The sequence below is a fragment of the Microcaecilia unicolor genome, chromosome 5 (genome assembly GCF_901765095.1).
Source record: "Microcaecilia unicolor chromosome 5, aMicUni1.1, whole genome shotgun sequence".
NCBI classification, from domain to species: Eukaryota; Metazoa; Chordata; class Amphibia; order Gymnophiona; family Siphonopidae; genus Microcaecilia; species Microcaecilia unicolor.
The window spans coordinates 247,236,750-247,263,672 of record NC_044035.1 but is presented as its reverse complement, the minus strand read 5'-3'; the positions used below and the strand labels follow the sequence as shown (position 1 = coordinate 247,263,672).

Below are 26,923 nucleotides of genomic sequence, written 5' to 3'. Positions count from 1 at the left end.
ACACAGGCAGAGGCTTGACAGGGGGCTTTGTCAAAAGCAAACCTCTCATGAAGCGAACTAGAGACTGTCCAGAGATGGCCTTACCCTCTACATGATGATAAGCACTAATTGTGCTAAGGTGAACCCTTACAGAGATGGTCTTGAGAAGGTGTAGAAGGTATTCAAGCAGGGTCTGTGTAGGGCAAAAAAGGGGATCTAGGGCATTGGCCTCACACCAGATGGCAAATCTCCTCCATTTGAAAGAATAACACCTCTTAATGGAATCTTTTCTGGAACACAGCAAGACCCTGGAGACACCCTCAAGAAGAAGCAAGGAAGCAAATTCTAAGCTCTCAACATCCAGGCTCTGAGGGCCAGAGACTGGAGGTTGGGACGCAGAAGAGATCCCTTGTTCTGTGTGATGAGGGTCAGAAAACACTCCAATATCCAAGGTTCTTCGGAGAATAACTCCAAAAGAAGATGGAACCAGATCTGCCTGGGTCCGTATCGAGCAATCAGGATTATACTTCCTTGGTCTTGCTTGAGTTTCAGCAAAGCCTTTGGATGGGAGAATACGTATACAGAAGGCCGGCTCCCCAAAGGAGGAGGAAGATATCCAATACTAGCTGTTGTGGGCCTGGGGCCTGGAACAGAACCGAGGGAATTTGTGATTAGAGTGAGTGGCAAAGAGATCTACCAAGGGGGTGCCCCACACTTGGAAGATCACGCAGCGAATGCCCATGCTGTGTGACCACTCATGCGGCTGCATGATCCTGCTCAGTCTGTTGGCAGGCATTTGTCCGCCAGTTACGTGGCTTTGAGAAGCATCCTATTACTGGGTTGCCCAGTGTCACATCTGGACGGCCTCCTGACACAGAGGGCATGATCCTGTACCCACTTGCTTGTTGGTGTAGTACACTGCAACCTGATTGCTGTTTGAATGAACACAATTTGGTTGAACAGCCGATCTCTGAAAGCCATTAGAGCATTCCAGATTGCCCGGAGTTCCAGGAAGTTGATGTGGAGATCCGTTTCCTGGGACGACCACTCACCTTGGGTGTGAAGCCCGTCTAAGTGAGCTCCCCAGCTCAGGTGGGAAGCATCCGTCATCAGCACCTTCTGGTGCTGAGGAATTTGAAATGGAAGTCCCACAGTCAAATCTGATCGAATTGTCCACCAGTGAAGGGACTGAACCAACTCTGGTGTCACTCAGATGAAATCCACTAGGTTCCCCGAGGCTTGCCACCACTGGGAAGCTAGGGTCCACTGAGCAGTTCTCATGTAAAGACATGCCATGGGACTAACATTTTCCAAGCTGTGATAGCTTGGACTTGAATGGCAAGAGTGACAAGAATGTCCACCCTCGGTACAGGAAGAAAAGCCCATGCCTGCTGAATGTCTAGCAGGGCTCCAATAATTCCAATTTCTGCACAGGATGAAGATGGGACTTGGGGTAGTTTAAAAGGAACCTTAGTAGCTCCAACACCCAAATAGTTCCCCTCAGGGACTCCTGAGCACCATTCATGGATTCCCAGTCTGTGTAGCAATGCTGTGACTACTGCAAGACACTTGGTGAACACCCTGGGGGCCAACGCGAGGCCAAACGCAACACGTGGTACTGGAAGTGCTGTGTCCCTAGCCAAAATCAAAGATACTTCCTGTGGACTGGAAGTAACGGGATGTGAGTGTAGGCATCCTTTAAGTCCAAAGAGCACAGTCAATCATGTTCCTGAATCATGAGGTAAAGGGTGCCCAGGGAAACCATCCTGAACTTTTCTTTGATCAGAAATTTGTTCAGGGCCATCAGGTCTAGGATGGGACACATCTCCAATTTTCTTGAGCACAAGGAAGTATCTGGAATAGAATCCCTGTCCCTCTTCCCCTGGTGGAGCGGGTTCAACGGTATGGGCATTTAGAAGGGCGGAGAGTTCAAGTACTTGCTTGTGCTGAGAGCTGAAATGAGATGCTCTTCGTGGGCAATTTGGTGGTCTTTGACGCCAATGCAGGGTGTAACTGTGATGGACTATTTGAAGAACCCACCAGTTGGAGGTTACAAGGGGCCATATTTCCTGAAAAAATTCAGCCTCCCCCCTACCGGCAGATCATCCGTAATGGCCACTTTTACTACGGCTATACTCTGCTGTAGTCAGTCAAATGCTCATCTCCTGCTTCAACTGGGGAGCTGGCTGGCACTTGGGCACACATTGTTGACGAGAACAAGAACGCTGGGGATAAACCTGCTGAAACTGGAAAGAAGAAGAAGTGTACCTACGCCTCTGAGTAGTAGAACCCCTCTTTGACTTGCCCAAAAACCTCCTAGATGAGGAAAAACGTGCAGAAGACGTCCAGCGGGAGAGATTGTCAATGATGTCAATGTGCTTCTTAATGAAGTTGGCGACCTCCTCCACCTTGTCTCCAAAAAGTTTCTCTCTCCAGTATGTGGCATCCGCTAACCTCTGCTGGACCACAGGATCTAAGTCAGAGATACGCAGCCAGGAGAGTCTGCGCTTCGCTATCCTCTGGGCAGAGATCCTGTACAGCACATCAAACGTCCAAGAACTTTCAAAACATCTTTTGCTGCTTGACCAACAGGTGAAGAGATTTGGCCTGCTCCTATGGGAGAATCCACCAAATCAGATATACTGCGTACCAAGTTCCACAAGAGCTGGTAAGACTGAATTTCAGGAGATGAACATAGAGGCCTGATACATCTTCCACCCAAAAGAATCCAGGGTCCTAGCTTCTCTGTCTGGAGGTGTTGAAGCATAGTCTATAGAACTTCTGGCTCTTTTAAATGTGGATTCCACAACAAGGGAATAAACAGGCAACCGAGGCTTGTCAAACCCTGAGGAGCTTTGGATCCAATACATGGTGGCTATCTTCTTGGGCAGGACAGGGACTAACAGAGGAGACTCCCAGTTCTTCACTTGAACCTCCTTCAGGATCCAGTGAAGAGGGACCACCATAGTCTCTCTAGGAGATCTGTAGTCCAGGACCGTGAACATCTCAGCCCTGGGCTCATCCTCCATCTCCAAACAAACAGGAATAGCAGTCACCATTCCCGTTCAAAACCTGGGAAGGAAAGGCTGGGAAGGTGGAGACTTCCTCATTTCATCTGGAAGGGAGGGGTCAGATGGGATACCGTAGGACTCCTCCTCCGAAAAGTACTGTGGATCTTCATCAGACCTCCATGAGTGCTCCTCATCAGTGTCAGCAAGAAACTCCTCATGGGAGGGCAGAGACCAAACCTGCCTCGATGCAGAGGAACCATGTCCCTGAGAGGGGGATCATGGTGTCTGCTTGAACCTCGACTCCGGCGAAGCTTCCTCCATCGATGTTGCACGCGACACCAGTGTTGGAAACCTCATCACAGGCTGAGGGCCTTCAGGGACAGTAGCAAGAGGCATAACTGGTGCAAGCACACCAGATGCCAGTGCACACTGCTGTAAAAATTCCACAATAGCTCAGGGAGAATGGCCCAGATGTGCTCATCAAGAGAGGCCATTAGGAAAGGCTAGTGTGTTGGTTCAGAGACAGACTGCATTTCCTGTATGGAGGGGGAGAGGCCCTCCTGGCTCAGATGCTTCTTATGGACCAAATCTCTCGATGTCCCAGAACTCCTAGAACCGTGCATTGAGGAGGATCAATGCTGATGCTTCTTGGCTTTCACCTGATGCCAGTCATCAACGATCCTCAGTGCTGACAAGGACGCTGTCAAATCCCCATGTCACCTCGGGGTCAGGTCCAATGCTGACTGGTTCCGGAGGTCCTGCACAGTGGTCAGCACTGAGGCAGGTGGAGACCTTTTCTTCATACGAAGGCAAAGAACACAGCTGGAAGGGGTATGTTCAGGCCTCAAACACTGAATACACCAAGAATGAGCATCTTTACCATAGATAGTCCTATTGCACCGGCTACAGCGCTTAATGCCACTGGGAACCTTCAAAGGCATAGAAGGGAAAACAGCCGTGGTCAAATCAAATGGCTCAATGAAAAAAGGGGCAAGCACCGAAAAAAATACAGCCCAACCAGAGCTCAGACCTAAGTGGGCCTACCGAGCACGGTAAAAACAAAAGAAACGTAAAATGGGAAAAACTAACTAAAATAATAAGGGAAAGGAGAGGATTATTTTTCAACAAAAACAAAAGAGAAAAAAAAACAGGGTAAAAGACCCCGAAGGGAAGGCACAAAACTGAAAAAAAAGTTCTCATGCACAAGACACTCTAAACAGCGCGGGACAATTGTGTTCTCTCCTAACAGAAGAGACTGATGGTTCCACGCTCTCTCAGCGGGTGAGAAGGCACTCATACATGCACGATGGGGATGCTGCACATGCTCAAAAAACATAATTTTAGCTGTATAAGCTCCGCACCGGGCAACGTGGATGAAGTCACCCACATGAGAATATGGCCTGGTTGTCCTCGGAGTAAAAAAAAGTATCATCTTATTTTCTTTTCTATGCTTTGTTCTATTTCTATTTGTTACCCATTAAAATCACTACTCCTGCCCGGCGGTCACCGGATGAGGCTAACTCCACCTCTCTGACCCAGTCAGATAACCCATATATCAGATAACCAGGTTCCCTGGAGACTGGCCAGATATATCTTTCTTTGTTTTAGTTTTGTTAATAACTTAAAGTGCTTTAAGGGGGAGCTGATGCCAGACACATTCCATGACGCCATGCATGCACTAGACATATAGCAACAATATTATAGAATTTTTTTCCAGGATCATTAACATCCAAATATAAGCACTAGATGCCCAGCCCTCATCCAACACCCAATCTTATAACCACTTACAAGGCCAACATTGCAAAGTGACAAGCTCATTTCAAATGCCAGGTATACATTCCCACAACTTAATACAGTACCATATAACAAAACACAATATTAATCCCACCACCTTCCCTACCCATCCCAAAGGCTCCCCACTTCTGTTATGCCCCCTCTTCACTAACACAGGCAGCCCAACTGTCATGGATCAGTCACACCTCCCCCTCCCCCTCCCCCCACTTAGCCATCTATCCCCCCTTCAGTCCGTTCAGAACTCTGCTGCACGTCTTATCTTCCGCCTTGACTGATATACTCATATCACCCCTCTCCCTCAAGTCACTTCACTGGCTTCCGATCAGATACCGCATACAGTTCAAGCTTCTCCTAGTAACCTATAAATGCACTCGATCTGCAGCCCCTCCTTAACTCTCTACCCTCATCTCCCCTTAAGTTCCTACCCGTAACCTCCGCTCTCAAGACAAATCCCTCCTTTCAGTACCCTTCTCCACCACCGCCAACTCCAGGCTCCGCCCTTTCTGCCTCGCCTCACCCCATGTTTGGAACAAACTCCCTGAGCCCATACGCCAGGCCCCCTCCCTGCCCATCTTCAAATCATTGCTCAAAGCTCACCTCTTCAATGTCGCCTTCGGCACCTAACCACTACACCTCTACTCAGGAAATCTAGACTACCCCAACTTGACATTTCGTCCTTTAGATTGTAAGCTCCTTTGAGCAGGGACCGTCCTTCTTTGTTAATTTGTACAGCGCTGCGTAACCCTAGTAGCGCTCTAGAAATGTTAAGTAGTAGTAGTAGTAAACTAGTTAACCATCCAACAATAATATTAGCAAGTATCAAAAAGTCTATCAAGCGCTGAAAGAACATGCAAAGTCTGAGCTGTGAAAAGGTAAGAATCATCAAGTTCCACCCGCATTCTGCATCATGTTGCAAACTGGTAGCAGAGTAGAAAAAGCTGCTGATTTGTCTTCTCCAGAGTTGAATCCCATTATGTACTACCTAGAGACATGCAAGGTACTGAAGAGTGAAGCGGATATTTTTTTTTCAGCTGATGCTTTACAAACAGCACTAAATGCACACTGTTTTGTCAGTACTCCTGCAGAATAATCTTGAAATATTAAGATCATTTTACCTTGATACTGTAGATCTCTGCATTGGGGATAGTTAGTTCCTCAGGACTAGGCCTTTGCGGCCAAAATTCAGAAAATGTGCAAAACTGCATGCGGTTTCTGGTCTCCCGGTGTGGTTTGGCCTAACCTGTACTCGCGTTAAATATACAGTGGCCCCAGGGGATTTACGGTCAAAAGTTCTGTTGTAAACCAGTTTTCCTGAAATCCCACTAACTCAGCTTCTGTCGCTGACTCTGGAAATCCTAAAAATCAAAGATTGTTTCTTCAGGAATACTTTTCCAAAACTTCAAGTTTGTCCTCACATTTATATAGTGCAGCTTTAAGAGACCACAAGCTCTGTGTAGGTTTCAGAGGCTGAATCTTTGATGGCACTAAGCTGTGACTCATAATCGGTCATACAATTCCCAAATTCCGCCAACGACTGAGAGTGAGCACTGAACTGCTCGGTGAGACCGCTGAATTGATCCTTTAAAGCACACACTACAGCCTCTGTTATTTGTTGCACTAACACAGGATTTACCACTGCAGGTCTTGAGTGCTCTCTGCCATCTTGGCCCTATCGGCACATGTAACCTTCTTATGCTTGTCTTATTTCCCGGATGTAGATGCCATCTCCACAGGAGATTTTTGGATATATCTGTCTATATAGTAGCAGTGCTTGATAGGTAACAAATAAACAATTATAGCTAAAAATAGTCCAATTATGAGGTAAGTGTCAGGGATGGCTCAGGAGCTCCAGCAAACGTAGCCTCCCCAGTCAGCACATCATGTGATCTCCCTAATATAGCTGGGTTTTAAAAAGGCTTGGACAAATTCCTGGAAAAGTCCATAAACCATTATTAAGGTAGATCTGGAGAAAGATACTGCTTATCCCTGGGGATAATAAGCAGCATTAAGTCTTGCTAGTTTTGGGGACTCTGCCAAGTACTTGTGACCTGAATCAGCCACTGCTGGAAACAGTACGCTGGGCTTGATGGACCTTTGGTCTAGCCCAGTCTGGCAAGCCTTATGTTCTTATGTTGTAATCCAATCTAAGTCAACCAACATGCACTATACTTTTTAAAAAGTGTTGACATATGTGTTAGTGGAAAAAGGCACAGCAGTGGGGCAGAGTGCTCCCCCCCCTCACCAAAAAAAAATAAAAATGGAGACAACAGACTACATTAAAATTTAGTTTTGCCGGGTATGGGGAAGCAGAGAGGAGTAAAACTTTACTCATCTTTTCATGTGACTGCATAGGTATGTGTTACAATAGGACAGCTGAATTGTTATGATTGCTTCACATTCAATGGATATATAGTGTTATTGTAAAGAAATACTTAAAATAAATTATTGACATTAAAAATAAGTGACACCACAGCTTAACATGGGATCTTACTGTGCAGTAGCTGCAAATTTAACATAGCAGCCACTGGGAGTGTTCCCAGAAGCAATTGCCTTTTCAGGGTCTGTATTAACTTTGCAGATATCACCCCCAGTACTGTGCTTGGACTTAGCACCTCTATTTAGGAGGTGGTAAGCAGCCCTACACTAACTGCAAAAGTGCTGATTAGCATGTGTTATTTGCAGCGCTTTAATTACAAAACACCTTCCATGCCTATTCTCTGCCCTTGACACCAAAAGCACTTAAATTTGCAGATCACCACTCAATAACTGCACAACTACTGCAAAGCCCCTTAATGCAGTTGTGCACTGTTTTTATGTTCAGTTACCACATTGTAACCTGTGCATTAAATGCTTAACATGGTTTAGGCACAAGGATCCCTAAAAATCATCACTCCAGAGATAGGTGCTAGACAGGTGTTTTCTAGTCAATCTCATTTGAGTATTTGGGGAGGAATATAATCACTTGGGCTCTAACTATATTATGTGTTTTATCTTGGTATTAGGAGATCAATGAGATTCCTGCACAGCACCTCCACTTTAAATTACCTTTTTTTATTTGCTTGATTCCCTTTATCACGATTATGCACAACCATTTTGTAGTGACCAAGATTAAGAGGGGTTCGAGACACTGCCATTCCTGCTAGCTGAATCCTTCAAGGAAAAAAACAGAGCAAAAATAGAGACACAATAACTGACTTTGGAACTGTATAGCACAGATGGACAGGAAACAGATTCTGAATATGAATTCATAAACTGCACCTAAAACATAAGCATTTGCCTCCCAGCATGGCTTAGCTGATTGCAATGCATCTATAATAAAGTTTTCAATACTCTTTTCCAGTTACATCTGTTCAACAAAATCTGCTCCCTTTCACTTGTATGATTACTAAACCTGCTAAATCATGGCCCACCAGTTTCCAAAAATCTAAAATGCCAAAAATTCACACTCATCATTAGTACAGCCTTTTTGCAAGACTCCTCTCCCAATGCCATTTCTTTTATTAAAGATTTTTTTTCAATGAGCAAGAGAAGCCCTTTTGTTGATTTCTTTACAGCCTTTATCATTTAGCTGCTAAGTGTGTAAGTAGAAAAAAAAAAACAAACAAAAGATTTTTGCCCCTTAATGCATGTTAAATGGCAAAACTGAATCTTATTTTACCATAACACACGTTAGTTTAAGGTACCATGGGCTACATAATAATGAGATACACAGCAGGCAAATGCATACCAAACACCTCATTATTATGTAAATCGAATAACACTGCTTGTGTTGAACTCTGCAAGATGCATTATTCCAGGAAAAAGAATTTCCAGCTCAAAGCTGGTGTTCCTCCTGCTCAAGAGCATTGGACCACTAACATGCAGCCCAATGCTCCCAGGCACCATCTTAAAGGGGCCAGCACTATCAAAAAGAAATGTGATCCAGAGCCCCCATGACCTACCAAACACTTTTTGCACCGTTGTTTGGAGTATTTGGAGAACCAGATTTGGAGGCATAAGTTGAGACTGCTCAACTTTCCTAGGTCTCCCTTGATTACACTGGTGGATATTGTTAAGAAGTATCTTATTGAGGTCCTAGGGATGGCTAATGACTGATTAACCCCTATTACGCAAGCCCAGTATATGCTAGGCTCAGGGAGATCTGCTGGTGAGATCCCTCAGGGTCTAGCAGGGGATAATATGAATTTGACATCTTTTCTTGAGTCCTCTTTGGAAGTAATTACTCAGAGAACTACTTTGGTGGTTTCTTTTGCCTTGGAACTGGACCACACGATTGTGCTTTGTAGTTTACTACGATTTCTCAGCCTTTGGCCCCTTTTCTTGTACAGAATTCATTTTAACACACCACTGGGCCATCACTAGTCTTTTTAAAGACTCGTGCCTGGTTTTACCACTGTTCTTTGCCAGATTTTACTATCCAACTTTGAATCACAACTACATTAAGACTCCTGAGGCAGGCACTATTGTCAAAACACAGTGCAAAGTTGAGTCAACTTTAATAAAGAGCCCATTTCTTACATTTTCTTCTCGTATCCTTTGGTTTTTGGAAGAGTTTTTCAATTTTTTGACCCAAAGCAGATAGAAGACATAAATGTTGTTGTATAGTCCTGTAAGTATGCTGTAGTGGCAGGTTGGGGAGAGTATTTTGGGTGAATGACAGGCATTGATGTGTCTAGAGTTTGTCTTGATAGCCTTTTTCTCATCACTTGGATTTTTTTTGCTATTATTTGTGGGCAAAAGTTTAAATCTATTTACTTTGCTTATTTGTCTCTGCTTTGTAAATTTTCTATATTTCTTGTTTATCTCAAAATATTGGGATATATTTTTGTAAAGCTCAATAAATATAAAATTTAAAAAAAAAAAAAAAAAAAAAAAGAAGAAGAGGGGCTGACGTATACGTGGTGCAGAGCACCCCCATTCCTGCAAATGCATCCAAACCCGCAAATGTAGTGCACATTTTCACTGGTTGGTATCTGTATGTGTACACATGAGTGTATTGCCATATCACAAGCCTGCCACCTCCCTCTTACCACATGGATGACTAGAGGAGAAGAGGAAAAAAGACTGGAGGATACTAAGAGAATGGCAAAGCCTAGCCTTTGTGCCCTGAAACTCTCTTCCAAACATGTCATAAGATATCACTATCTCCCTTCTCCTCTTGCCCAAATTCTCCTCCGCTGCAAGGGGACAATGTATTGCCCACTCTAGTGGGGAAGAGGAAGAATCGATGGGAGAGCACCAGGGCTATGCTCTTCCCAAAGGCTAACCTCGCTCAGGTTCTTTAGTTAAACAAAGGGGTTTCAGGGTGGCTGAATGAATTATGAGGCGTGAGAAAAATGCAATTGCATTCCCATAATCTTGATTCTAAAATCAAGTGTTTGAAGCAAGCTCTTTACATAGAATTCTGTAGAAGATAAACACCATATGGCCCACTCACACCTCCTTCTCAGTTCTGCAATCATCTCCTCTGTGCTTGTCCCACACTTTTTGAATTCTGATGCAGTCCTTGTCTCCAAGGCAGTAGACTAAAAAATACCAGGAAAGGCAAGAGAATGCATGGAATAAAGGGCCAGATGCACTAAACTTAACAAGCCAGCAACATGGTTTTTAAACTGGTTCTAGCCAGTTTAGCGCGCAAGTTGTAAACCAGGACATGCACAAAAGGGTTCTCCGAGCCATTTTCCTGTCACAGTAGCAGCTAACGAAAATGGAATGCAAATGAGCTAATTACTATTATAAAGTGAAAGTGATGTGATGCACTACCGTTTCCGACCCCATGCACAAAAGCAGTCCCTACCTTTACCGTGGAACTTTTAACTGGAGGTCTGGACCTGCCAGTTCTTCATTATCACAAGTAGGAGAAGGGGAGACACAAGCAGGGAAGATGGAGCACAAAAAAAAAAGTATACCAGCTTACACGTAACTTCTTTGCGTGTATGAAAGCCGTACCATGATTCTTTTCTGAAATGATATTTTACTGGCAAGAAATTGTGTGTGTGTGTGTGGGGGGGGGGGGGGGGGGGGGGGGGGGGGGGGGAGGGGGCAGTACCGAAATGTAAAGCATAAAAGTAATGGTGACTTACCAAAAATGCAAGGAAGACAAGGGTCCATCAAAGAAACAGTGTCTGTGGGAAACAGGCTTTGGTTCCACCCCCAGCTGTTCCTGCTGCTTCCTTCTACTGGCCGGCTGACATCCTAGAATGCACATCTCCCTGAAGATGGACTCTCAATGGCTGGCTGCTGTCCCAACTCCTCCTCCATGTAGGGCTTCCCTGATATCACTTTAGAGCTGTGAACTGATTGGATCCGAACTTCCTGGTGTCTCCCTCCAAAGAGAGGGGCTAAACCAATTGGACAGCATCAGCCTGGGATGTCCCGCCTACTCATTACTGGAGGGGGACACCAGGAAGTTTGGATCCAATCAGTTCACAGCTCTAAAGTGATGTCATCAGGGAAGTCGCCTCCACCTACCCTTCTCTCTTCCTTCCCGTTCACATTAATTGATTTGATTTGCTTACTTTATTTATTTTTTGTCTATTAAATTGTAAGCTCTTTGAGCAGGGACTGTCTTTCTTCTATGTTTGGGCAGCGCTGCGTATGCCTTGTAGCGCTATAGAAATGCTAAATAGTAGTAGTAGTAGTAGGGAGGAGGAGTTTGGATAGCAGCCAGCCAATGAGAGTCCATCTTCAGGGAGATGGGTGTTCTAGGATGTCAGCCAGCCAATAGCAGGGACAGCTGGGGGTGGAACCAAGCCCTGATGCTGCTGCTGATTCCTCACAGAAGAGGGGAGAGCAGCAGAGAGGTTTTTCTCACTTTTTAGCGGAAGCAGGGAGCTGCAATACAGGTATGCCCATCCCCCCCCCCCCCCCAAAAAAAAGCGCTTTGGTGCTTGCAAAAAAAAAAAAAGTTAAATCTACTGCTTTCATACACGTAGCTTGTCTGAGTGTATGAGAGCAGTCTGCAGCATGCGCAGAGCAGCCACGCATAGTGATTGACTGTTCTGCGCATGCTCAGCTCACAGATTTGCTTCCCCCATATCGCATGCAAATGAGCTGGGTCGCAAAAGCAACAAGCAGCTCATCTGCATGCAATTTTCTTTCTGAATCCCTCTCTGTTTCTAAATCGGTAAATTTTTACCGATTTGGAAACGCATACGGATCCTTAACAAGACCTTTGTGCATCTGGCTCAAAGTTCTGAAGAAATGGTAGACATAAAAACAGTAGATCTGTACCAAATAGCATATTTTACTATTTGACTAAATAAGAATAATGAAAAATATTATTCACCTGAATACGAATATCAAATACGAATAATAGGCATTGAGCTTTATAGAATCAATGTGAAATTAGAGAACAAATGTTTATTTTAGTAGGATTTAGCACAGTAGAGCCCCGGATTATTCATATTTGAATTTAAATGACTATTCGGACAAATACAAATAATGTATTCGGGACCAAATCAAATCGAACATTTGGTACAGCCCTAAAAAACAGTAACAGAATTCAAAAAGGTGTATGGGATAAACATAAAGATGTTTATCCCATACACCTTCTTTAATGTCAAGAAGATGGTACCAAAGCAATGAGATAACTTGCACAGAATAACAGTTCAGCTGAAAACATCAGGAAAATGTGCAACCCTAAACACCTTGCTGGTCAGACTGGATGGGCCATTTTCTTTATTTGCTTCTATTTATTGTGTACTATGTCACCTCTACTAGGAGGTTTTTTCTGTTTTCACCAACCACTAACTGGCATTTCCAGCACCTGGTAACACCAATTATTATGACAACTTATTTAAAGCTTAGAAAAAAAGACAGCACATTCCCACCCCACAGAGACAAAATAAAGCATTATGTTGCACCGTTCATAACTCTTACCTCATGAAGATGTCATCGTCTTCTCCACCCCATCCCCAGTACGTGTTTGGAAACCCATTCATTCTCAGGTACTGCCCTGGAGTCAGAGCAGAAACACCTCCAAAATATGACCAATATGGCAAACTAGGAGGGACAGAAAACATCCAGGTGCATCACTAACTGAAATTAATTCCAGCCATGCTCACAATGGCTAATGAGATGTGCGAATTTAGAGCGATTAGAGGGGAAGCCACAACTACTGACACGGCTGCTCCCAAGTTTCAAAAAAACTTCTGCTGTCAACGCTTTTGTCCTTGTTACCATGTATGTATGTATGTATATATATATATATATATATATATATATATATATATATACACACATACATACACACATACATATATTTCTGTGGCTAATGAGTGTGACTCACATTATTAACTTTTTTTGGTCCACCAACGCTGCACTTTAAATGATAAAAATGTATGCCATTTGCAGCCTAGAGCAGCACTATACAGCTATATTGAACCTGCCCAACTAATGAAGGCAGAGGTGGTCTTCATAAAAGAACAAAGAACATTCAGACAGCACCATAAAAGAAGGGTTATTTTTCATCCTTTTATATGAACATAATCTAGGCAGAGACTGCTGTTTCAAGTGAAGTGTTCAAAGTAAAAATGTATTTATTTCACTGTAATAGATTAAAGGAAACACTTCCTTTCAATACAAATAATGCCTTTAGCATTATTATCAGGCACTACCTTCAATAAGATTGGTAGCTTGCGTACCATTTCCTTCTGCTCAATTTATCTGTTTCATCCATGTTTCTAAACTTTACTTTTTTTTTTTTTTTTTTTTTTTTAATAAATTAACCCAGCAGTTTCCTCCTGTTCCTTTGAGCTGGAAGCTCTAAGTAAAGCCAGTCACCATGGGAAGTCCAGTGGCAATGCTGCTATCCAGAGGGATCAGAGTTTGATTCCTGGCCCAGATCTTCCACTCCTAAGGCTTGTGGATGCTGTTGAGATGGTGTTCACAGCCCTTGGGAGAAGGGTGTTTTAGCCATCATACAAAGGTGACACCCACTAGCTGGATTTGGGGCCCATGATTCCAAAGAAAGCTCTAATATATGATCCTGGCCGAAGCCTGCCACCATGAACACTGGGTTACGTGAGTTGGAAGAGGGTATATAACAGGGGAAATAAAAACCCTTAAAAGGTGTGAAAGAAGGTTTAAAAGAGAGGCGTAGTGCCCTCGGGTGCACGGAGCCAACCATAACATGGCGCTGTGCCCCGACGGGCCTGCGCAGACGGGCCCAGGGCCGAGCTTAGGGGGGAAGGTTTCCCGCTGGCCCCCAGTACCCTGCTGGGGTGGGAGGGGAGAATGAGGGGATTTATAACCCCCAGGCCGAGCCCGGATGCCATAGTTTCTTGGCGTCCGGGCATCGGCGTGCAGTTCCAGGACCACGTAACAGCAAACCACTCTCTCTGGGCCACGCGACAGTCCTCGGCCCCAATGGCGGTTCCAGGCGGCTGTTGAGCACAGCCAGACGGCGGCCATCACCTCACGGCCCTAGTGGAATCCCGATCCCGTCAGCAGCGGCGGTGCCAGGCCGCGGGGGGAAAGCGGCCCACAGTGCTGTCGACCCGCACCTCATGAATGCGCGGCTCATGCCAGCCGGACGGCAGCCAACACCTCGGCCCACATGGAGTCCCAATCCCGACAGCAACGGCGGTGCAGTGCGGTCTAAGAGTGGATAGTCGCGCAACAGCCGTGCACGGTAAGCATTGTCGTCAGGCCATGCTGCTGCCTCTCTTCGGCCCCAGTAAGCAAAAAATAAATAAATAAAAGATAAAGTAGGGGAGGTGGGTATCCCAGAGAATGCTACAGGAAGCGAAGCAGGTGCTGCCCTGGCCTATCTCTGGAGGAGAGACCTGTTGAAACAAGTGTGGTGGTTTAATTTGAGGCATGTAGGAGGGAGTTATTTGGGCTTGGGGGGGTGTGAGGACTGCCTGTGCTTCTCTTTCTGAGTAGCTTGGGCCGGGTTTGTCATGTGCGGAGCCTCCTCTTTTGTGTGTGGTGATCTGGGTGCTGCTTTCCCCCCCCCCCCCCCCAAAAAAAAGAAAAAATAGAGGGCACCACCATTCAGCTTCTGGGACACGTGTGCCCTTATGGCGGCCATATTGTGAGATCAGTGTGGGGACGCGTCCATGTGGCCGTAGGGACAGCTTTGCTTTCGTGCCAGGGATGTCAGGCGGCTAGGGTGTGGGTTAGCCGCCTGCTATTCTAGCCAGTGTATGGGGGATATGGTGTCGGTAGCGCCACGCACATGCGGCTATGCTGGTAAAAACAAACAAACAAACATCCGTCAGCAATGGGAATGCACCATGTGTGTCCCCCCGTCAGCAAAAAAAAAAAAAAAAAAATTTATAGGGATGATAGCTGGGTCCACGGCCATGCGACTGCGGGGACAGCTGTTCTTTCGTATACAGGCAAGTGGGCGGTTACAAAAAAAAAAAAAAAAAGGGCGAACAATGTATATATTATAGGAAATAAAGTGTATGAAAATTAGCCCATTCAGGTCATGCTACTAAATGATTATCTCGTTTTAGTTTACCCAGATACCACCTGTCTCTCCATCTCCAGTTTCTAACCCCCCCCCCCCCCCCCCCCCCAGAGCAGAATGGAAATGACGACCGTGGATCCTGAAAGCGATGATCGCGCATGAGAGAGCGGCACGGAGGAAGCACAGCCCATCATATCCAAACAGAAGGAAGTCTTAGCTGGAAACGCAGAGAGCCCAATGTGCAGTGCTCATGGGCCGGCGGGACCAGCTTACACAACAAACAAACAAAAAAAAAAGACCCCAAAAAGAAACCCAAAGCGACGGCAGCGGGTCAAACTTTCCCATCCCTAGCGGAGGCAAGAACAGAGAAGAAGGGATCAAATGCTCCCAATAACGCGGAGACGGCACCACAGAAACCAGCGACAGATGAGGGTGCTACAGAGTCCACAAGTAACCCAGGGACAGCTGTGTGGAGTCTACCACCGGCGCAACGAGCAGACACACCCAGCCCCTGGCCGAACCCCATCCTTTCCTGGATGGACAATGCCTCAACCAATGACTCAGGGTACAGTAGCACGGGCCACAGATATCCTGGGGCCAATGATGGTGCAGTATCAGCCCCCTAACTCAGCCCCAATGCCCCCATACAGCCAGAGCTAGGTTTACCCCATGCAGGTACCTTATTATGGAGCATGGCCGGGTTATGGTGTTAGCGTTGCCAACGGGCGTTCCCCCATTCCTGGCGTATGCATTGGCCACGGGCATTCCGGAACCCAGCTACAACTTCCCGAAATCGTCTGATATGGGAAGAGAACTCTTACACAATGACGGCCGAGGCAGTGGCGCCCCCGTGCCAACCGCAATGCCAGCAGGCGTGGGCGAAATGAGAGACATGACGGGCAGCCTGGAGTGGAGATATCCCACATCAGCAACAGCCCCAGGTACGTCCAAGCAGGTTCGAAACAGTGTGCAATGCTAATGTAAATGGGGAGGATGAGGCTGGGTGGGTAGCAGGGTGAGTTATCACTGATACTGGGACACACGAGCGCCCGCTATCCGCTACACGAACATGGGGGGACAGGGCTCACACACAGGGATGTCAGATGAAAGAGGGAGTCAAAGGATGCCCCCAACAGACAATGCGAAACATATTGGGGGCAGGACAGAGAAAAAGAAAAGGAAGTGGAAAGGTAAGAGGAGGAGGGGCCATTGGAGCAGCTCGAGTAGTGATAGCAGCTCTGATTTGTCACCCTCATCGTCCTCTTCCTCGTCGGATGATGAGGGAGGGGCAAGGGGCAATGGTACCCCGCCACTAGCTGCCCTGCCTCGACTATGGAAGATGGTCCCCAAAACCACCAGAAAAAAGATAAAGAGAAGAAAGTTTTTTGATATGTTTCAAATACTAAAAGGAAGGAAAAGGGTCAAGAAAAGGCACAGGGATAGAAAGGAGGACACTGTAGGACGATCGAAAGGGCCACATAGATCCGTGTTTAACTAGCTATCAGCCTTCCTGAGAGTGATCGATGTAACAGGGCAAACCGACGCAACCCAGTATAGTCCCATGCTAGCGTTTGCGTACAGTATAATGAAGGCTTATAAGGAGTACGAGGGCTACAGGTGGGTAAGATATGACGAAGACTACAGGGACAGGATGGAGGAGGATGCCTCACTGGCCTGGGGTTCAAAAGATGTTGACCTTTGGTTGTATACATGACAAACAGAGGGGCATCCATTGGCATGCAAGCTCGGCCCTTTCGGCCAGCAGGTTTTGGGGTACAAGGGAGGGCAACGGGTGCGTAGGAAAGGATCTGCTGGCGCTTCAACAAAGCATCTTGCAATATACCAAATTGCAAATTCAAACACACCTGTGCATGGTGCGGAGCCCCCCATCCCGCCAGTAAGTGCGGTAAGAAAGACAAGCAACCCACTCAACCGCTCTAGCGCACAGAGTCAGAAGGCCCCATCTCTGGTCAATTTGGATATGATACAACCTTGGTTGGCACGATACCCTCGTAAAAGGGATGCCCAACTGTTAGGTGAAGGTTTTAGTCGCGGTTTCCAAATACCTTACTACGGGACGGGGCATATAAGTGATGTTAGGAACTCACTATCCTTGAAGAGACTATACTCAATTGCGCAGGAGCGAAACAACAAGGAGGTTAACTTAGGAAGGATAGCAGGCCCCTTCCAAACTAAGCCTTTTGATAGATTCATAGTGTCCCCTTTAGCGATTATTCCCAAGAAGGAGCCTGGAAAATATAGACTCATCCACAACCTCTCCTACCCAGCGGAAGGATCTGTGAATGATTTTCTTCCCCCCGAAGCTGTGTCTGTGCAATATGCTTCTTTCGATATGGCGGTACAGGTGCTGAGGCAAGCAGGACAGGGAGCGCTTATGGCCAAGGCAGATATCGAGTCGGCATTCCAGCTATTGCCGGTGCACCCAGACAATTTCCCTATACTAGGCTTTAAGTTTGGGGGCCAGTTCTACTACGATAAGTGCATGCCGATGGGCTGCTCAGTGTCCTGCTCATTCTTCAAACGCTTCAGCACATTTCTACACTGGGCGCTAGTATAGGCCTCGGGGAGTAAGAACGTCATTCACTACTTGGATGACTTTCTATTTGTGGGTCCCACGAACAGCGTTACTTGCCAGTCCTTGCTCCACCACTTCAAGGCTTTAACGGAGAGATTCGGTATATCCCTGGCCCAAGAAAAAACATGGGATCCTAGCACCCGATTGGCATTCTTGGGAATCGAGCTGGATTCATTAGCCAAGGTATCCAGACTCCCCCTAGACAAATTAGAAAAATTAAAAAGCCTAATAATGTGGGCCTTTGGTAAGGAGAAGGTTACACTTAAGGAAATGCAATCCCTGGTAGGTCATCTTAACTTCGCATGAAGGGTAATAATCACGGGCAGAACTTTCCTACGCAGGCTGTCCAGCTCTATGTCAGGGGTCGGAAGGCCGTCTCATTACATAAGAATGACCAGGGCAATGAAAGATGACCTCGGATATGTTTTTGAACAATTTCAATGGCAGGGTAGTATGGTTAGACGCCCCTGTGACCAATACAGACTTACAGCTACATACGGATGCAGCTGGAGGTATCGGTTTTGGGGCATACTTTCAAGGAGCTTGGTGTGTGGGAGTGTGGCCTCATGCGTGGAAGGGCGGGGCGATCCTATGGAACATCACCTTCTTAGAACTGTTCCCGATAGTAGTAGTGGTAGCCATATGGAAGGAGAGACTGAGCAACAAGAGGGTAGTCTTTTGGTCAGACAACAAAGCAGTGGTACCAGTCATAAATAGGCAAGCGGCGCGCTGCCCGCGGGTGACAGACTTGCTGAGGGAGCTAGTGCTGTTATGTCTATTCAACAACATTGTGTTCTGCGCAAAGCACGTACCAGGTGCTCGTAATGTAATAGCTGATGCTCTTTCTCGTTCCAAGTCAGAGCTGTTCCGGAAACTGGCGCCGCAAGCAGAGATGGAGGGAGAGAGCGTCCTCGAATACTTATGGAATTTCGGAGCACTGAAGCCTGGCGATTGTTGCGACACTCACTTGCACCAGGGACATGGAGAGTATATACGTCAGGATTCGCAAAAGTCAGCTCCTTCCTGCTGAGGCAGGGGTGGTGCAAAGGCCCTGTACCAGAAAAACTAATAGTAGAATACATTTTATACGCGAAGCAGGCGGGTGTGTCACATGCAGTGGTGTGCTGGAGCCGGCTCGCTCCGGCTCGCAAGATCCGATTGTTAAATTTTGGCCGGACTTGCGAGCCGGTTGTTGGAAAGGGCGAGCCGGCTCTCCCTCCCTCCGCCCTCTGGATCCGGTCCCTCACCGATCCTACCTTGACTATCGAATTCTTCGGGGCAGGCAGTGTTGCCTGCCCGCTGCTATCGCTGACTTTCCTCCGCCGCCTGTTTGCGCTTTAAAAATGGCCGCCGAGACTTCCAGAGGCGGCCTCGCGAGACTTCTGTAAGTCTCGGCGGCCATTTTGAAGCGCGATCGGGCGGCGGAGGAAAGTCAGCGATGGCAGCGGGCAGGCAACACTGCCTGCCCCGAAGAATTTGATGGCCAAGGTAGGGTCGGTGAGGGACCGGATTGGGAGGGAGGGAGGAAGCAGGAGAATTTGCGGAACAAGTTGGGAGGGGGTGGCAGGGGAGAGAAGGGAGCTGCTGGCCATGGCTGGATGGAGGGCAGGGGAGAGAAGGGTCGCTGCTGGACATGGGTGGATGGAGGGCAGGGGAGAGAAGGGTCGCTGCTGGACATGGGTGGATGGAGGGCAGGGGAGAGAAGGGTCGCTGGCCATGGGTGGATGGCGGGCAGGGGGAGAGGAGGGGAGAGAGAATAAATGTTGGACATGGATGGAGGGGAGGGAAGAGTGAGGAAGGAGATAAGATAAGGGAAAAGGAAGAGAGGAGAAAAACTGCACATGGATGAAGAAAATAGGCAGAAGCTGAGAACCAGAAATGAAGAAGAAAGGAAAGAAATAAATGGAAAGGAAGCCCTGGAAACGGAGTTAAGAGGACAGATAGCAGCAGAATCGGATACTGGGCCAGCATGATCAGAAAAACAGTCACCAGACAACAAAGGTAGAAAAAATGATTTTATTTTCATTATAGTGTTTGGAATATGTTCCCTTTGAGAATCAGGTGCTCAACATTAAAAGTTTATATTTATTTACTTATTTATGGCATTTTATCCCACATTAAACATGAATTAGATTGGAACCTGGGATCATTTTTTTTTCCTGGAGAGAGTAATGCATTGCCCCCCCACCCACTGGCTATAGCCAGCTCTGCAATTTTGGGGGGGGGCGCAGAGGTGGACGTGGGGGGGGGGGGCAGTGGTGGACGCCGAGGTGGACCGCGGAGAGAACCTGTTAAAAATTTACCAGCACACCACTGGTCACATGCATCGTTAGCCAGTCAGTCACTTAATCGCCTTCTCATTTTTCACTAAACTAGCAGGTTGTGGAGCCTCAAGGAAAAGTTTTCTGGTCAGGAAGCTATTGGAAGGATGGAAACGCGAACAAGGGGCCAGGCCAGACAAGAGATTCCCCATTACACACGAAATATTATTAGGAATGTGGCAAGCACTAGCGACCGTGTGCAGTTCGCAGTACGAGGTCAAATTATTTCGAGCAGCCTTCTCAATAGCATTTTTCGGGGCACTTAGGATATGCAAATTAGTAGCCCCCTCCAAGAAGTTGAGGGAGGGAGGTGGTCTGCTGCACAGTCAAGTTACGCTGGCCGGAAACTCCCTCTGGCTGGTAATTCATAGATCGAAGACAGATCAGATGGGCAAAGGGCAGGCAATCACCTTAACACAGGTGGAGTCGCTACAGACATGCCCTATAACAAACATCAGGGACTACCTCGCAGGGAGGCCCAATGGGGGCGTGTCTTTCCTTGTACATCAAGACGGCTCCCCTCTCACACAGTACCAATTCACGGCGGTATTGCGGAGATGCTTGCAGAAAAAGGGACACAACCCAGATAATTTCGGGACACATTCATTTAGGATCGGGGCCACCACATGCGCGGTAGCAGAGGGATTCCCTCCAAAATCCATCAAGAAGCTAGGTAGATGGAAATCGGCAGAGTATAAGATGTACATCAGGGAGCGATTGTCCAACGGGTCAGGGGCCCTCTAATGCTGATGACCAACATATCTCTCTATATAAAACGCACCTCCAACGTTCTAATGAAGCCGGAACTTCCGTAGTTGTGTAGATCGCTTTTGCCCATGAGTGTGTGCCCCGCCCTCGCGTTACAACGTGATGATGTCGAGGGCGGAGCACTCACACTCACCAACTCACTGTGGGAGGGAGAGAAGGAGGGAGGGTGGGGGATTACGTTGCTAGCACCCGATCGTCATGATGTCGAATCGCATCGCTCAGACGCATAACGCACCTATCCACCACCCGAAAAACGTCAATCGCCGGCGCAGAGAAGAAGAGAAGTGTGGCTGTCGTCAGCACAGGTACGCGATGGAGAAAGGGGGAGGGTTTTCTGCGGGAAGGGGGGGACCACAGGGTCGCGGCACAGGGGTCAAGGGGACAGTAATGCCGAGGGGGGGTGTTCAAATCGGAGGGAGGGGGGAATCTGGAACTCGGTGGGAGGGGCGTGAGGGGGCCTTCAACTGGGAGGGAGGGACAGCCGTCAGGGGGACTTGAACTGGTAGGGAGGTAGGTAGGGAGGGAGGGAGGGAGGGAGGGGGGGTCTGCAACTCAGAAACAAGGAAGGAAGGAAAGAAGGGAGGGGTCTGGAACTCAGAAGGAAAGGAAGGAAGGGAGGGAGGGAGAAGGGGCTGGAAATCGGGAGGGAGGGGGGGTCTGGAATTCAGGAGGAGGGAGGGAGGAGGGGAGGGGGAATACCTTGCAAGCGCCCGTTTCATTGTCTACCGAAACAGGCCTTTTATACTAGTATTTTATATTGCAGGGGTCGTCCAGGGGACAAAAAGTGTGTGGATTATCGGACACTCGTTTATCAAATGGGTGGCTCGCCAAGCAGAGGCAAGACCGTACAGCACCCATTTGGGCTTGGCCCCCAAGGGCTTTAGAATGCTCTGGATGGGGGTTGGAGGGATGAGATGGTCCCAGCTGATCCCATTCCTGGAGCACCGAGCGGCAGACTTAGCCCCCCACTCACACCATGGTGATACACCTGGGGGGCAACGACCTGGGAGCGCAGTCCTGCATCGAATTGGTCCTTGCTGCTAAGCGGGATTTGTCCATAATAGCACAACGTTTTCCCCACACCCTCATGATTTGGTCAGACATAATCTCCAGATGGAGTCACAGACAATGGAGACCATGGGGCAGGCCCAGGAAGAAAATGAACAGGCAGATAGCAACCTGGGTCACGAGAATGGGTGGATTGCAGGTGACGCAAGCCTGGGCAGAAGAGATGTGCGAAGGGTTCTTTTGGAAAGATGGGACGCACCTCTCTGCGGTTGGCAATGATTTGTTTAATAATGATTTGCAGAGCGTATTAGATAATGTAATTTTTGGCACAACTGGTCGCTGCTGATGGGTGGTGGCCCGGGGCAAGTCTTACTACCCCGGGCTGGTGGCGGGGTACCCATGCCTGATCGAGTAAGCTTGGCAGCTGGGACAGCTGCGCTTACGGTTGAGCTCCCTTGCTGTGCGGCGGGGAGCTCTGTATATGGTTGGTCAGTCTTGCTAATGGCGGCGGACTGTGTGGGTTGTTAAGCCGGAAGGTTTGGTTGGCTTGGGTATACCTAATGCAAATTTTGATGGTATGAAAAATAAAGCTGCAGCCAAGTTGTGCCATGATAATAAATGCATTGTCTCCTGTGTTTAGTGCATCATCACCCATGCTCCTCGGTGCCGAGGATGACGTCAAATCCTCCCGTTGCCTCGGGGTTAGGTTCAACAATGGGCAGTCCCGGGGGGCCTGCATAGCAGAAGGCCTCGTGACAGGTGGAGACCCACTCGATGCCTCACTACTCCCACTGCCACGGGGTCTCGAAGCAGCCATCCCTACCTAGGCTCCTGATGTCAGTGCGATGCTTGACGTCGATTCCGACACCTCCGACCTTGATGCCGTCGAGGGACCAGATCGGGCTCCAAAAATCCCACGCATTGAGACTCTCAGGAACCTGACTCCTCTTTTTCATATGAACGCAGAGGACACAGTTGGCCAGGCCCAAGGCACTGATGACACCAAGAATGGGTGTTTTTCCCAGAGATGGTCCGGATGCACTAAGTACAACGCTTGAAGCCACTGTGAGTCTTCATGGACATGGAAGGAAAAACCGTACCAGCCAAATCAAAAGACGCGATGGTGCCTGAAAAGGGGGAAAGAGGAACAAAGAGAAAAAGCCTGACTGGGCAGGCCTGAAAGCGGCCCGTGTCAAAAAATAAAGGAAACAAACGTGGACAAAAATACTAAAGAAATAAAGGAAACATTTTTTTAAACAAAAGAGCAAGAAGAACGTGTAGAAAAACACACCGAAGGCACTGAATTTTTTTTTTTTTTAAATGTTCTGACCGGGTGTGTGAGGAGCCTCCACAGAAAGCAGCTGCTCCTCACGTGGAAAAAAACAAAACTGAAGCTGCGCATTCACGTGGCGGGCAGGAAAGCACTGGTGCAAGCACGCTGGAACGCAGCTCGTGCTCCTGAAAGCTCTATTTTTTACTATGGCAATATTGGTGGGCCATGCAACATGGGAACGGCATCAACCCATCTGTGAGAATAGGCAAGCCTGCTTGTCCTCGGAGAAACAAATACAATAAATGAGGTAAACTTGAAAACAGCAAACTTAAACCTAATAATATAACTATCGTGAGACAGTATTAAAAAAATATACACATTTAACGGAACTGGAATTCAAATACCAGAGATATAACACAATGTTAGCATAATACCACTGATACACCTAATAAGCATGCATTAGAACATAACTAACATAGATATGATGCTAATGATTTTCTACAATACAGTTTACCATATAGCTGAGGGACCAAGTGCAGATATATGATGGGAACAAGATGCGTGGTACAGAGTAAGTTGGGATAATTAGATGGTTGGTAACATTAGTATATTAAACTTTATATGGTATGGGTCCAGAAGCTTTGTCCAATTAACCATACAAATTCCCATTACCAATCTTTGTTCAGTAAAATCTGTTTAAAATCGTTAATTCTTTTGGATAACAGGGAACTAAGCAGTGGAATAATCTTTTGGTGCATTTAAGACAAATTTCTTGTTATATTCTTTTTTGAAAAGTTTTTTAAAAACGTATTATTTTAATTGCTATTATGATGCAATTGCCTAAACTGTAATCTATGATTGTTGTAAATATCTTTATCTGGTTAGGTGTCAATGGCTTGCTATTCCACAGAATCTATTGATGAGATTAGTGTGGACTATAAATCATAAGAATAGAATAGCTGGCGAAGCTCTGCAGCCTAATCTGAGGACAGTGTCTGAAACTGTGCAACACTGTTTACTAAATTCCACAAGTATAATCTCATTAAGAGCTAATAAGAATGTATGCAAGAATGTATGCAAGCATAGCACTCTGAAAACATTTTCTCCCAAAAAATTCCAAAGCAATAACTCTTGAGAGCAGATTCGACCACCATGGAATGGTGAGGAAGTTGAAGCTTCTCAGAGCGTTTTGGACTCTATATATAGAGCTGGCCTTCTTATGTACAGGCAGTGTAGGGGAGGGAGGTGTCTCCCACTGGTTTATCTGCACATTCCCAAGGATTCTGTGCATGGGCACTGTCACAGCTTTCTTTGGAGGGGCAAAGTAAAGGATGCCCAACAACTCAGCCCTGGGCTTATCCTCGGTCTCCAAATCAAGAGATAGACGTAGTCATCTCTCTAGTAAAATCATTAAGTCCCCTCCTGCGGAACTCTCCTTTTGTGTGGGGGGGAGGAGTCTGAAGGATTACCATGGGACCCCTCCTCAGACTCCCAGGAGCAATCCGTATCAGAATCAAAGAAATAATCCTCTCTGGATGCCTGAGTCTATGCCTGCTTTGATCTACTGACATGCTGTTCAGGCCTTGGATGGAGGCACCGAGAGACAGATGACGTCTTTTGCCCTGAGGAAGCTTCTCCCCCCAACAGACTGGACAGTGACACTGTCTTGATGTGCATCGGCATCACTGAACATGGGACAGGCTGGGCATAGGTATCTAGAATGGGATGAAGCTCCTCCAGAGCTTAAGTTGAAGTGGAGGAGTGGCCTAGTGGTTAGGGTGGTGGACTTTGGTCCTGGGGAACTGAGGAACTGAGTTCGATTCCCACTTCAGGCACAGGCAGCTCCTTGTGACTCTGGGCAAGTCACTTAACCCTCCATTGTCCCATGTAAGCCGCATTGAGCCTGCCATGAGTGGGAAGCGAGGGGTACAAATGTAACACAAAAAAAAAGTCCTTGATGCCTCAGCATTGAATTGGGCTAGCAGGTACTCCATCTCTTCCATGAGTATGACCCATATCTGCTCCTGAGGGAAGCCACTGGTAAGGGCTGGGGCTCAGCTGGTGAGGTCACGTCCTTCAAAGACATCAGGGCTGAACTGATGGCCTGGACCTGCCTCGAAAGGGACCGATACTTCTTGACCTTCACCCAACACATGGCATTGGGGTCCCAGAGTGTCAAAGACAAAGTTGAATCCTTCCTTGTCCTCGAAATCCAGATCTTTGTTGTTCTCTCTGGTGGGTTTCAAAATAAATGATTAAATATTTTGAAACCCACCAGAGAGAACAACAAAGATCTGGATTTTCTATCCCATTATAAACCATAAAATTATACTGCTTTGTCACTCTCTTACCACCTATCCATCTCTCCCTGTCTCTCACCTAACCCAGCCTACTCTCTTCCTGTGAGACTGTCATTGGAATGCTTTTGTGTTTCACATATATATTCTGATATTTGTCAACATTTGATCATTTCTGAAGAAGAAGGGTTACCTTTGAAAGCTAATCAAAAAATGTGTTAGGTTAATCCAATAAAAAAGGTATCATATTTTCTTTTCTCTGTTTTTTTTTTCATTTCTATATATAGCGAATGATACATACCTGTAGCAGGTGTTCTCCGAGGACAGCAGGCTGATTGTTCTCACGACTGGGTTGACGTCCACGGCAGCCCCCACCAACCGGAACAAAAACTTCGCGGGCGGTCCCGCACGCAGGGCACGCCCACCGCGCATGCGCGGCCGTCTTCCCGCCCGGGCGCGACCGTTCCCGCTCAGTTGAATGACAAGCAAGGAATGAGTAAAACACAACTCCAAAGGAGAGGAGGGAGGGTAGGTGAGAACAATCAGCCTGCTGTCCTCGGAGAACACCTGCTACAGGTATGTATCATTCGCTTTCTCCGAGGACAAGCAGGCTGCTTGTTCTCACGACTGGGGTATCCCTAGCTCTCTGGCTCACTCAAAACAAGAACCCAGGTCAATTGAACCTCGCAATGGCGAGGGCATAACAGAAATTGACCTACGAAGAACAACTGTTAGTGCAGCCTGACCAGAATAAATTCGGGTCCTGGAGGGTGGAGTTGGATTCAAACCCCAAAAAGATTCTGCAGCACCGACTGCCCGAACAGACTGTCGCGTCGGGTATCCTGCTGTAGGCAGTAATGAGATGTGAATGTGTGGACCGATGACCACGTCGCAGCTTTGCAAATCTCTTCAATAGTGGCTGACTTCAAGTGGGCCACCGACGCTGCCATGGCTCTAACACTATGAGCCGTGACATGACCCTCAAGAGCCAGCCCAGCCTGGGCATAAGTGAAGGAAATGCAATCTGCTAGCCAATTGGAGATGGTGCGTTTCCCGACAGCGACCCCTTTCCTATTGGGGTCGAAAGAAACAAACAATTGGGCGGACTGTCTGTGGGGCTGTGTCCGCTCCAAATAGAAGGCCAGCGCTCGCTTGCAGTCCAATGTGTGCAACTGACGCTCAGCAGGGCGGGTATGCGGTCTGGGAAAGAATGTTGGCAAGACAATGGACTGGTTAAGATGGAACTCCGACACCACCTTTGGCAGGAACTTAGGGTGAGTGCGGAGTACTACTCTGTTATGATGAAATTTGGTATAAGGAGCATGAGCTACCAGGGCTTGCAGCTCACTGACTCTACGAGCTGAAGTAACTGCCACCAAGAAAATGACCTTCCAGGTCAAGTACTTCAGATGGCATGAATTCAGTGGCTCAAAAGGAGGTTTCATCAGCTGGGTGA

At 47.2% G+C, this 26,923-nt stretch overlaps 1 protein-coding gene across 3 annotated transcripts in view; it reads right to left on the bottom strand.

Moving 5' to 3' along the window:
- The window catches only part of LOC115470619 (beta-1,4-galactosyltransferase 3-like), a 160,390-nt gene that overhangs the window by 46,820 nt on the left and 86,647 nt on the right, over nucleotides 1–26,923 (bottom strand). For all 3 annotated transcript variants that reach the window (XM_030203925.1, XM_030203924.1, XM_030203926.1), the window contains exons 5-6: nucleotides 12,666–12,788; nucleotides 7,830–7,934 (exon numbers count right to left, since the gene is read on the bottom strand). In XM_030203925.1, the coding sequence (XP_030059785.1) occupies nucleotides 7,830–7,934; nucleotides 12,666–12,788 (228 nt within the window). The remainder of the gene's footprint in view (nucleotides 1–7,829; nucleotides 7,935–12,665; nucleotides 12,789–26,923) is intronic.